A 12,887-nucleotide genomic window follows, 5' to 3' on the forward strand; every position below is an offset into this window, starting at 1 on the left:
TTGAATGTTTCTGATGAGCTTGTCTATGAAGACATGAGGTCGAAGCCTGGTAGGATCCCTTGCGACCCGTTTTGCTTCATCCCCTGATTCTACTTCAATACTTTCTCTTTCTGACTCGACCATGGATGCCATTATGTCATGTGCAGCGCTACTTTTTGGTCTCCATTGATCCAGAGTTAGTATATATCGTCAGTACGCAGCGGGGATTGACAAGACGTTGATAACCACCAGGAATTGAATAGGAGTCGGTCAGTAAGTTTTAAAGTTTAAACCATACATAAAGCTTCAAAATCTTAAAACGCAAGTCATGTGCCATTATTCGGTGTGGCTGTGTTGAGTATTGGATTGATTCAAAGTAGAATATTTCCCATTTTGTTTGTAAGCATAGAGTGGTTTCGTATCCAAGGAGAGGATGTTCTTGTTTTAAGTGTATATTGCGTGAAGCCGACATTAGTTTCAACATCAAAGGTCACGCATTTAAGATGTGACGGTAGCGACCTAACTACAGCATACCACGTGCTATTTCTTTAGTACGATCACCACCAGCTAACCAATCACATTTTCTTCATAATCGGAACCCACTAACCAATCACGTCTTTTTTTAAATCTGCAAATTGCCAGCTCATTAAATTCTAACTTTTTTTTTTGGCATGCAACACTTATATATGTTAAGTATAATGCTTAAATAATTTTTAAACTATTTAAATAAATTTTTTATTCTTTTGTTAGATTTAATTAAATTTTTATATTTTTATTTTAAATTAAATAAATTTTTGTGACTAATAATTAATTAATTATCATAAGTGAATATATTACTTGTCATTTTATATTCAAATAATACTGATATGACATTGATGTGAATAATGAAAATTTTCAAATAATCATATTATCATGCTAGCTTAGTGTTTCATATCATCATCAATTATGGTATATCAGTATGTTACATTATAAATCAATCATGATATTTTAATATGTCACATCAACGTCACGTAACATAAAGTAACAAATAAGATTTTAATTAAATTAATTATTTATTATAAGCGCTTATTTGACTCCAAATAAAAAAAGTATAAGAGATTATTTAGATCAAAATAAAAGTACAAAGAATTGATTAAATGTAACAAAAGTATTAGGATTTATTTAAATTTTTCTGAATAGTTTAAAATTTTTTTGAACAATAACATTTTCTACTATTTAATATGGAGAAGAGTTGTCACCAATATTTTTTTGTTTATTAAGATGTGATTGAACACATTTTCTTCCTATGTCTAACTGTATTTGTGCTCTAATCTTTGATTTGATTTGATTTGATTCTGTAGGATTGATTTCTTGATTAGGAAGAAAAATTTAGATTAGCAGGGATTTTAGAGATTTGACTAATCCTTTAAACTTTAAAATAAAATAAATCATACTAAAGTGGGACAAATATGGTGGCTATAGTCATTGCCGTACTAAACGGAAAGTAAACATTTAAGTTGAAATAAAAAAATAATAAAAAAAAGGAGTAAATGAAAATTGTCTAAATTTATGACGGTGGATTCCAAATCTAGAAATAAATATGCCAAGTTGTCATTTTCCATTGAAGCCACATGTTCGATGCAGATGGTTATAAATATTTAATAATAGCAAGGTATCTGTCCGTCCTTTTCATATCAAGTTGGATGGGAACGCTACTTAATCGGTGTAAATAAATTCTTTGTTTTTTCCTCCTTTTCTCTTCCACCCTCACATTTCCCAAATGGGACTATGATTTAAAGATTGTAGACAATATATGGAGTATTCATGAATCTCCAATTACTTTTTTTTTTTCTGGAAATTTTTTAGTGTTAAAAGTTATTATGAAGTTTTTATAAAAAATAATAATTTTTAAAATTAAGTTAAAATTATTTGATAAATTTTTTTTTATAATTTTGATTAAAATTATCATAAAAGATAAGTTTTGTTGAGAAAGTAATATTATGATTATTTTTAATAAATGAAGATTTTTTTTAAATAAAAATAAAAATTTTTTTATATTTTTTTAAAAAAAAGAGAAAAAAAACTTCTTTTTTTTTTAAAGAATTTTATAAAATTTATGTTTAGCTTAATTTTACTTTTAGAAAATAGATAAATTTAAAAAAAAAACCAACCAAACAAGCACTAAATACACTAGGAAGATTCAAGAGTATGGGATACAAGCAGATTTGGGTAATTGGGGGCATACATGGTCACCTCCTCTGAAAATTCAGTCTTCCTACGCAATATGCAAAAATGGACGCCAGAGCTAGGGGAAAGGCAATGAGAACCAGCGCTGAGATAGCCAAGCGGTCATGGTGAAAGCCGAAGTAATCCTTTAAGAAGGAAGTTACTGTTTTATTCTCTCCAAATATCATGATTTCCTTGTCTATGTCACCATATTGAGAGGTAAGCATTCCATTCATTGTCCAGGAAGTTGGAGTCAGATAATAGAGCCAAATCCACCATCCTGGAATTTGCTGCACTCACACAACACCATAAACATCAGTTTCTTAGTTGGAATTAGTTATTCCTTGTGACAGTCTAGGGAGCAGTGGCTTACTGGCTGAGGGATGAGAAATCCAGAGAAAAGATTAAAGAGTGTGTAGAAGATTGAGGATAGGATCGAAGCCAAGATGAAATTTGGTGTCAAGGATACAAGTGACATTCCCAGGTAATTGAAATACATCATTGTGCAGAACATGGCATAAAAGTACCAGAAAACTTTGTAAGCGGATCCATAGTATCCGATCATGGGGTACGTGATGATCACGAATATAACACTTTGGATAAACAGATAGGGAATCTCAACTGTCACCTGCAAGGAATTTCAACACGTAAACTGCAGGTTTGGCGTACTCAACAATGGTAGCCAAAGTTATGCAAGTTTAAATTATCTCAAGCTAGCCAATCTTTTGACCTTCTAGCAACAATCTAAATTATGAAAATTGCTTAGGAAACAGGCTCAATCAATTCCCAAATAGAAAAAGGGTACCTGTGCAAGTGCATAACACCATGCGGAGTACATTCCTGCAAACCTCTCCCGGTACATGACAGTTCTCTCTGTTGCAACGTATGGCAAAACTGATGCGCAGTTACTTATGCCCAAGAAGATTGCAGCAGTGTACATCGAACCAAGTATGTTAAATAGATTCTGCTGGTTATCTCTGACATTAAGAAAAACAAAGATAGCAATTCTAGCTGAAGTAAGTACATTACCAATTGCAATGCTGAATTATCATGTCACATAGAAACATTTCTTTTCTGATTAATATTTCTTTTTTGTTGCCAAATGAATCCTATGTACTCACATTTTCTGTCCTTGCTTCCAGAACAGAATACCAAAAAGCAAGGAAGCTACTAAAGTATGAATAATACGGGTCAAGTTGTATGAAGGGCTTCTCCAATAAGACAAATGCTGTTTCCATAGGCAGGATTTGAATTGTCCCCAAGCATTTCGTGAGAAGAGAGTTGGGAAATGCAGATCTCTGGAACCAGGAGGTGGAGTACTGAACTGCCTCACAAGCTCTCTGTTGCTCCTGCATGCCAATAGAATGCCATGAACTTTTGTTTATACGCTTTCCTAGTATAGACTACTAGATTGCAATAACATTGAATCATGTAATCAGCCATAGGATAAAAGAGGGAAGGAGGGGAAAATCCAAGCCCTTTTACGCCTTAATTCCAGTTAAGAAGATTCCAACTATCCAATTTAAGTTGCAGGACAAAAGCCTGATTCTGAAATTGAGAGATACTTCATAGAAATGTTGGTTCTGCAATGTCCAACTTGACAAATCACCAGAAATAGTACAATTATCGAAATGTAACTCACTCGTACAAAGCAGAATCCTTGTATATTTGGGCAAAATCTAAACCCTTCTCAGCTTCTGCAGATGCAGAAGTGACCTCTAACATCCAAGTTGCTGGATTGTAATTTTTTCGAATCTTTGGTACGCCAGAGATGGCCTGTCAGTGATAGCTGTTAAGTACTAAAACATATATATCCAAGACACAAAAGTAGCACATCACAAACAAAAGAGGAGGATGAAACATATCATAGGTATCGGTATTTCCAAAGACAAACTAACCTCAAAATAATCTATAACCGTACTTGAATGCTTCCCTAGTGGTCCGGAGTAGATCATGCGCCCACCGCTTTTCAAAAGGATCAACTACAACACCCAAAAAAGGGGTGAATATACGGATGGATTCAGATCCTCAGTTGCCTTCGTTTCTAATTTCTATGCTCAAGAGTAAGTAAAAACATGTTTTACCTCATCAAATGCTTCAAATATATCAATACTTGGCTGGTGAATTGTGCAGACAATTGTTCTCCCTGTATCAGCTACATTCTTTACTGCTCGCATGACAATTGCTGCTGCTCGTGCATCCAAGCCGGTTGTAGGTTCATCCATGAAGATTACTGAGGGGTTTGCAACAAGCTCCACAGCTATCGTGAGCCGCTTGCGTTGCTCAGTTGACAGCCCACTAACCCCAGGTATTCCAACTAGAGCATCCTTAATTTCATCAAGCTCAATGGTCTCAAGGACTTGATTCACAAATTCCTATTGAGGCATGTAACAGCAGTTTCGTTACAAATAGCCTACCAAGAAGATCTAGAATTGAATGGTGAAACATAACATCTTTAAAATCTTAAGTACCGAGTCCAAGCACTAGCCTAACAATTTTTCAACTTTTCAAACCAAAATCATATTAATCTTAAAACTCAAAGCTCATATTATCCGTAGTAATTGACCGTTGTACAAGTTTTAACAATTATATTCATATCTGATGTGAGATGGGATATTTCAATTCCAACCTCACTCTTTACTATAACTACATCAGTCAAAATGAAATGAGGCATTATAATCCCACCCACTATTTACTAAAAGGACTCAAGTTCAATCCTTAATGTAAAGACTCAAGTCAAAACGTTAGCCTAGTAATTTTAAGCTCTCAAAAACTCAAATTGCTAGTAATGATTGACTTAAATTAGATCCTTCCTAATACCATTTTTAACGATCAATTTTAAATATTGATCCAATAACTTTTCAAATTTAAATCACTTAAATTTTAAAAGCTCAAGCTAAAGTTGACTTTGGTACTTACAGCTCCTACCAAATCATATTCCATGTGGATGGAGTATAACACTTACTGCTTTAGTTTTTGAATCAATTTGAGGAGCCAAACGCAACCAAGCAGAAAACATCACAGATTCTTCTACTGTGATTTGAGGGGAATGTATATCGCTTTGCTCACAGTAGCCTGAAATCCTAGCAAAAGTCTCTTGAACCTTCAGATAGCCTCCAATTTTTATTTCCCCTTCAGTGTATCCGGTAGTTTTTCTTCCAGCAAGTACATCCAGAAGAGTTGTTTTTCCAGCTCCACTGACACCCATCAATGCTGTAAGAATACCAGGCCTGAGAACACCAGTAATATCTGAAAGAAGCTGGAGGTTTTTCTGAGAAAATCCCCGTTCTCTCATTTCCTAGATGAAAAGGAATTAATAAGAACTAAGCAGAGATAAGTGTCCTGCAAACTGATGCTCCAAATATTCTCAATAAGCCAATTGTGTGAATGATCGAAATGGTAAATGTATTTACCAAAGGGGTGTCAATGTGATACTGCAAGTCCTGAAATGCTACTGTTAAGGGCTCAAAAGGTAAGACCATCCTGCCTGTTAATCAAGATAAGGGAACAATAAGAAACAGATGAAACAGAAAGGCAAAAATTAAGATGTTAACAGCAAGAGAATTTCGGAAGCATGCCAAAGTGAAGAACAAAATGAAATCAATGATAACAAGCCAACCTTTGCTAGGCTCTTTGATGTTATTAGCAGGAGAGTTTGTGGACTTTTCTTTCCCAAGTGCACCACTGGAGGAATCTTCTCTTCCTTGTATTCGAGAAAGTTTTTCATGTGAAATAATGGCACGAGAAGATCCAGGAGCTGAATATGCATTTAGTTAGGTGAACAAGCACGTTATACATCCAGTCATTCTCAAGTTGATTACAAGTAGAAAAACAAGATGTACTTACACTTCAAGAAACTTAAGGCCAAGGTAAAGCCAATGTTGAAAACTAAGGTGAACCCAAGTAAGGCAACAAGTGATATCCAGAAAAGGTATCCATCAAAGTTTAATCCACGGCTTGCTAGTAATTCTCGCCCTATTGTACTGTTTGATGATATCTAGCAAGCATAGAAATTAGACCAAGCATCAATATGCTTTTCCACACCAGATAATGTAAATTTAACATGGTCATGGTCATGCTCATGCTCATGCTCATGGCATGGCAACACCAAGAGGAGAGGGACAAAAAATGCATCTTCAGAGTGCAACATACGTTCTTTCACTGTTAACTGCCCATCTGGATACATAAATCTTGATGGCAAAATCAAAATCATGCACTCTGATGAAGTTGTGATCACAGTTTGATGAGACAGAAAAGGTAGGATGATTTACAGGAATCAATAAGGTGGAAATGACTCACCCTTTGCCATCGAGGAGCCAGAAATTCATTGACAGAAAGGCCAATCTCCCCATACGTTAAAGGGGAAACCCAAAAGGCCCACCTCAACCAGACTGGCATGGAGGCTGCAGCAAATAACATTGTTAGAGGTTATCGTTTGGTTGATACATTCTAAAATCGAAATAGAGAAGAGCCAGGAAACTTTACGTCGTGTGATAACAAAGCCCCCAAATAGAAAGACGAATAATATTGCAAAACTACCAGCTGTCATGGCAGCAACTGCAGTCTGGAAGACTGCAGCCAGGAACCGAAACATAGATATTGATGCTAAGTGCACAGCAAAAAGGAGGAGGAAATGGCGGAAGAACCTAAAGACGCAGCACATTTTCAAATGTCAATCTAGGAAGAAATTTCATTGCAGACTAAAGGTTTGTAAATTTTAGCTGATAAAAATTTTGCAGAAGAACTCTGAAATGGCAACTGTTGAGCACAAAAGGCACATTAAAATTAAATAAGCAATCATTTCTATCGTGCCAAACTCACCTCCAAGCTTCAGGACTGTATCCAATGACATAATAAGTAAGACATGTCCAAACAAGAGATTCCAGTAAAGAAAGAGGAATCTTTAGAATACTGGCTGGAATTGCATAAGCCCATGCTGGATAGAAACGCAACTTTTTCTGCTTGTAGAAAACTTCAAGTCTTGCAACAGTCATAGATATCTCTGGAATCCCATCAACAAGAAGTATAACAAGAGCAAAGAAAAGGGCTCCCATGTAGTAGTTCCCATGAAGGACATCAATGTGCATCCGAGTCCTCAAAAATGCAGTCATTGTGATTATTGCAACAATGATAAGCTGCAGACAGAAAGATCTTAACATGTTTCAAAAATTTCAAGGCCTCATACATCATATTTTAATGCTATAACATTGGCAGGAATAGTGCAAAACATCATTCCATCTGAGGAAAATGGGAGAAGTGAGGGAGAACTATGGAAGAATGCTGAAGTACGAAGTATAACCTGACTTGTTTTGAAAACATAAACAAAAGAATTTCTCTTCATGAGAAGAAGTTCCCTGGACATGCAAGCCATAAACAATTCCCATTTAGAAAGGGAATATTGGGTAAAGGACAGGGCATTCTTGTGGCTATGTGATTTATCATATGGCACCGAGAGGTCCTCATCAAGCTTCTTTCCGAGACTGGATTCTTTGAATTTTCTAGCAAACATATCCACTGAAAAATAACTATATGGTAATTCAGTGCTGTGCCAGTACTGTGCTTGATCCTTTTTTGATATGACCTGCAAAATCAATAATCAAATTAATAAAGTACTTAAACCTGATGAAACTAGAGCATGAGAAGGCAATAGCTAGAAACAGCAGGCGCTTACTTCCTGGATGAAGTCCGCGACCCCTTTTCTTTCAGGACACCTAAACCCACAATCCTCGAAAAATTCTAGGATATTATCACATGGACCATGATACACTATCTTCCCCTCAGCCATCAAAATAATGTCATCAAAGAGATCAAAGGTTTCTGGAGCTGGCTGAAGAAGAGAAACCAGTAAACTTGCATCTGTGATATGTGCTAGCTGCTGAAGAGAGGTAACAATCTGAAATGCTGTAGAACTGTCAAGACCATTTGTTACCTCATCCATAAACAAGGCTTTTGTTGGACCTACAATCATCTCCCCTGCATAACTCAATTGGAAGAATTGGTTGTTCAGAAAACACCTCAATAAATCCTTTGCAGCTAAAATTTCAGTTAATGCAGCTATGTGAAAACGCCCTGCTAGAGTGTGCATCATACATCTAGTCAGTTCAACTTCAACCTTTCAACCTACCAGTAGTTAATCTCTTTTTCTGACCTCCAGAGATACCTCTGATCATGGCATCCCCAACAAACGTGTCAGCACAAATATCAAGTCCGAGGATCTGAAAAGCCACCAAGACAGTTGAGAATGTTTTCGGATTCAACATTCTCAATTTATAGAATCCGTTTCAGTCGAAGAAATTACCTTTAAAATGTAATCTGTTTGAATGGTTCTTTTTAGTCCTTTGACAGATATTGCCTGTGAAGAAAAACCATATAAATAAATGTCAAGATCTTAACATTGGCAAGAGCATAAAGAACATAACCTTGGAACAGAATGACATGAACAGTTACACAATGTTTTACATTGATTCATTCACATAAACCTTATCTTTGACAGCTCAGGCTGCAATCAAAAGAGAGAACAACCAAGTATGGTAAAGTCACCTTCATATAAGTATCAGTATCCGGATCCGGTAAAATCCCCGCTTCCATCTCCCTCCTACTGACTTCCATCATAATATCTTCAAAGGCAGAATTATAATGTTATAGTTTTAACCACTTTAGGCATCAATAAGATGTCCATGATTATATATAATTTGTTCAACATCAAAGAAATCTAACCGGCTCTGCTTCCAACACTCTGACAACGGGCAGAAAAATCAAGAGTTTCCCTCACTGTCATCTCAGCAATATGCAGATCACTTTGGCTTATATAAGCGGAAGTTTTCTGGGGAACAAACTTCTCTAGGCAGTAACCGTTGTAGGAGACTTCTCCAGTGACCTATTTCAGAAAGAACAAAAAGAAATTGAGAATGACTACACTAATTAGGACAAAAACTCAAGCATTTGTTGTGGAAAGACATTTCAGAATAAATTGAACATGACTGAGAATCCTATCTGAACAAGATATCACACTTTTTTGCTCTGTCCACATTAAGTTTTAAAAGCAGCTCTCCGGCAATGAAAAGTCTATAATTTATGGGAAGCCAGGGAGTATGTATTGGAACCAAAGAGGATGAACTGAGGCCAGTCATAATACTAGAGAGACATCTAACAGTTCAGTAAAACGTTGAAACCAAGTTATAGGAAGTATGAAACCTTGAGAGACTGCTCCAGATTTCCCGACAGAGCTTTTAAAAGGGTGGTCTTCCCACATCCAGGGGGACCAAGCAGTAGAGTCATCCTACAAATACATTCAAAAGTGCTAAGTATTTTTCTTCCGGGCATATGACGAAAAGGAATGAAAAGGAATGCAGTTACAAGTTATTGAACTAATGATTCTCCTGTACCTTCCAGGCCTTATGATGCCACTGGCATGATTGATGATGCTTATCTTGGCTTCATGAGACTTAGCACCTGAGAGCCTCACAACATCCTGGAAAATGAAGCTTTTTCAAATTAATCAGTCTAAACAGCATGTTGCCGTATTTAGGAACATCAGAACATTGTAACTGTGTAGAAAGACTGATTTCTGATCTTCCGTATATTACTTACAGTTAACCAGAAATGTGCACAAGATCAGAAAATATAGCATTAGTCATCAGCAGCTCTGTCAAAGTTCATTTTAATTTCATTTGTTTTCCAATGATTCAGACAATATGACAACCTAGGCTTGGCTTTTGAGGTAAGTAGCGTTTTAACTTATATTTAAGTCCTCTTTGATTATCCAAATGTGCTCAAGTTGTAAATAGGCTAATTTAATCTAACCAACAAGCAAAATAAAGCTGCCTCTATTTGTTCCGAAAGCCAATCACATGGTTGATTGCCAAATTTTCAAACTAGTCTTGGAAAATGAAATTACTCACTGAGAAAAAGCGCTGAAAAGATGTCCATAAAGTTGGCAGGGGCTTTCCATGAACAACCTCACACTCAGCTTCCACATGCAAATCCTTATACCTTACTTCTATAGTGGGCAGCTTCACACCAACCCTGCCAAACCCAATTTAGAATTAATCCAACATTAAATTTATCACTGCCTTGATGAACAGACTCGCTGAGAAAATGCATATGTATGTCTAAGGTTTAGCCATTATGATTTGTCAGGCTTGCTCTGCTTCTTGTTTTGCATCTTATGCACTGAAAAAAGAAAAACTTAAGTGAAATTTGGATTGAAGAAATAACACAAAATCAATTCTATCAAATTCTAGGAAGGAAAGAAAGAGATTAATCCATGTGGGGTGTACATGTATCGATCCTTGTTTCTCAGGTGTACCTGTCTGTACATTCATAGTGATAAAGCATGCATAAGCAAATACATGCACCCCAACCAGCCATCCAGTTAACCAACCAATGGCAATTCATACCTACGAGCATAAAATACAAATGCATGAAGCCTCACAAATACACTCAGATGCATGGTTAAAGGAAGGGCGAAGAAGGCTTACACATCTATTCTATTTCTAATTTTCTGCAACAACCGAAGGTTGTCATTTTCTATGTGTTTGATGAGTTTCTCCATGAATATATGCCGTTCTAAAGCTCCAAGCTTGGTGACGTCAATCACACGTTTTCCTTCATCATTAACCATCCCTCCATTGTTATCTCCATCATTATCTTTATCAAACAAAGATGATCTTAGCCGTTCAAATGTAGGTAGTCTCTCAATTGCAGCCCACTGCAGAGCATATTCAACACCAGCATCATCTTTCCCTGAACTCAGGGCTGAGCTGCACCGTAAACTGGAGGCATGAAGCTGAAATGATGATCTCAGACTTCTTCCTACCTCTGACAACTCAATTCTCAGTGATTCTATCTCATCTGTACCAACCATCTGAGCCATGTTGGATAACATGAAAAACCTGTAGACCTTTTATGATATACTGGGAACAAGTTGTATATATAGATAATCAAGCCTTTGCTTGTATATGTTAAACTACTAAGGTTGCTGAAGTAAGGTAATTCATCATTCTTCTCCTTAATGTCTAAGAAATTTTGAAAATGGTGCATATGTAGGAGATTACCTATATTCAATGAGATCACAAATTTGGAATTTTTGAGAGGTCAAAATCCATCTACAAAAGAAAGAAAACCAAAATGAGCTAGAGAGATAGAGGGAAATTCACTTGTTAATCAAAGCACTCTTTGTCAACGCTCTTGCTGCTTCAATTACATTGGATCAGCAGTTGACTCTGTTAAATTTTGACTTTGGTTTAGTATTAAACAATCAAGATCAAGCTGAATACGATCATGCAGTTCACACATGACATGACCAAGTGGATGGTGTTGGCATGTCCATCATTATGCTTCTCTATTCCAGCATGTTCTTTTTCCTGATCTGATCTGACCGTTTTCCTGTTATGGAAGCACAAGAGCAATTGAATATTCTTTTAGTATGGATATTAGTCTAAAAGACAAGACTCTGAAGCAAAGATTTGCAGTAGCTCCAGGTCCTACTATAAATAATGTTCTATGGAGCTTAACCTCTGTTCATTTGACTGCAAAACCATGGTATACCAAGATTGAGAAAAGCCAGCAGTATTGCAAAAGCAATGGCTTCAAGTCGTCTGAAATTAGAGAATAATATTGTCTACGTGACAAAATATGGTTGCTCATATCACAATTGTGTACTCTCTCTCTTTCTCTCTTTCGTGCCACTGTTGCAAACCTTAAAAAATGAGCAAAGCCGGTCAAGTAAGAAACATGACTTGGCTGGCAAGAATATTAGTTTTTCTTGGATACTTGTAACTATGAGATTCGGAAACAACAAGTTGTGTTCGTTTGGAAAACTAATTAGCAGTAGTAAACTTGGTTGGCAAGGCAGTTTAATTAATGACATGGTGAGGACTGCAGCTGCAGTTGCTCAAAATGCTGATTATAATTTCGTTGGCAGTTGGAAGTTTGGGTGTGTGGCTTGACCAGATCAAAAATGACTGCTATTTGTTATTCATTAAACTATGTATATGCACCTTGATGACAACTAATGAAAACATCAGTGGATTCAAATTACAAAGAAAATTTGACTATTAGGTTTGAACAATGCTTCAACATTTTCCTGGAAGCCAGCAGAGTTCCCTGACAACAACACAACCATTTTCAGTCAAGATTTTTCAGGTTGACAGTTTAAGCTTCTAAACTTGCATGTTTAGAGTGTATAGCTACCCCAAACAATGGTATTCTGAATGCAGATCAAGGAATATAAGTAATTTTGTTTGGATTTCAACCCATAAAAGCAAACCTACAGAAACAGAATGTCGTTCTAATTTATTTCGACTTTGCTGAACTTCACAGTTAACATCTTTTATAATGATATGGGCCCCCGGATCAGGTTGAAAAACCAGAGGGAGAGGAGACTACTCAACTATTTTGTCGCCAAAGCTTAACAAAGAGGTTTACCATACGGATGAGATAACACACCACCTCAAACAAAAGCAAAATGCAATCTCGACCTGGCTCAAAATGATCCAAACCTAAAAGTTAACATGAACATCAATCCTCACTGCATCAAAGCAAATGCGACCATCCCAAGTCCCAAACATGGCATGCTACATACTCAAATCCACCAATTTGAAGCAAACCCCAATTTATGATACCTGCTAGTAAAACCAAAACGACAACTCAATGTGGCCATGCAGCTTACATTAATGCATGGACTGTCGAGTGTTGCATAT

The 12,887-nt window shown here is 36.4% G+C and overlaps 1 protein-coding gene across 1 annotated transcript; it reads right to left on the reverse strand.

Annotated features, from left to right (window-relative positions):
* Positions 1 to 2,082: 2,082 nt before the first annotated feature.
* LOC110414992 (pleiotropic drug resistance protein 3-like) lies at positions 2,083 to 11,078 on the reverse strand. Its single transcript, XM_021426438.2, has 24 exons — positions 10,665 to 11,078; positions 10,086 to 10,209; positions 9,570 to 9,655; positions 9,379 to 9,463; positions 8,902 to 9,061; positions 8,725 to 8,801; positions 8,483 to 8,536; positions 8,309 to 8,399; positions 7,856 to 8,157; positions 7,484 to 7,765; positions 7,006 to 7,319; positions 6,670 to 6,830; positions 6,484 to 6,587; positions 6,031 to 6,181; positions 5,804 to 5,941; positions 5,598 to 5,671; positions 5,150 to 5,482; positions 4,269 to 4,559; positions 4,083 to 4,166; positions 3,827 to 3,960; positions 3,306 to 3,533; positions 2,990 to 3,161; positions 2,558 to 2,812; positions 2,083 to 2,474 (listed from the first exon to the last, which is right to left on the reverse strand). Exons 1-24 carry the CDS (start codon positions 11,069 to 11,071, stop codon positions 2,208 to 2,210), a joined length of 4,374 nt encoding a protein of 1,457 aa, XP_021282113.1. The 5' UTR covers positions 11,072 to 11,078; the 3' UTR covers positions 2,083 to 2,207.
* Positions 11,079 to 12,887: the final 1,809 nt, after the last annotated feature.

The sequence above is a fragment of the Theobroma umbraticum genome, unplaced genomic scaffold, assembly GCF_002168275.2.
Source record: "Theobroma umbraticum cultivar Fairchild unplaced genomic scaffold, ASM216827v3 scaffold_147.0, whole genome shotgun sequence".
In the NCBI taxonomy this organism is placed as follows: Eukaryota; Viridiplantae; Streptophyta; class Magnoliopsida; order Malvales; family Malvaceae; genus Theobroma; species Theobroma umbraticum.

Coding starts and splice junctions, on each gene's coding strand:
- LOC110414992 (XM_021426438.2), bottom strand. CDS start 11,071: ATGTTATCCAACATGGCTCAGATGGTTGGTACAGATGAGATAGAATCA. Junction 6,831..7,005: donor TACAGTCCTGAAGCTTGGAG/GTGAGTTTGGCA, acceptor CTGCGTCTTTAG/GTTCTTCCGCCATTTCCTCC. Junction 3,162..3,305: donor TGGAAGCAAGGACAGAAAAT/GTGAGTACATAG, acceptor TCTTAATGTCAG/AGATAACCAGCAGAATCTAT.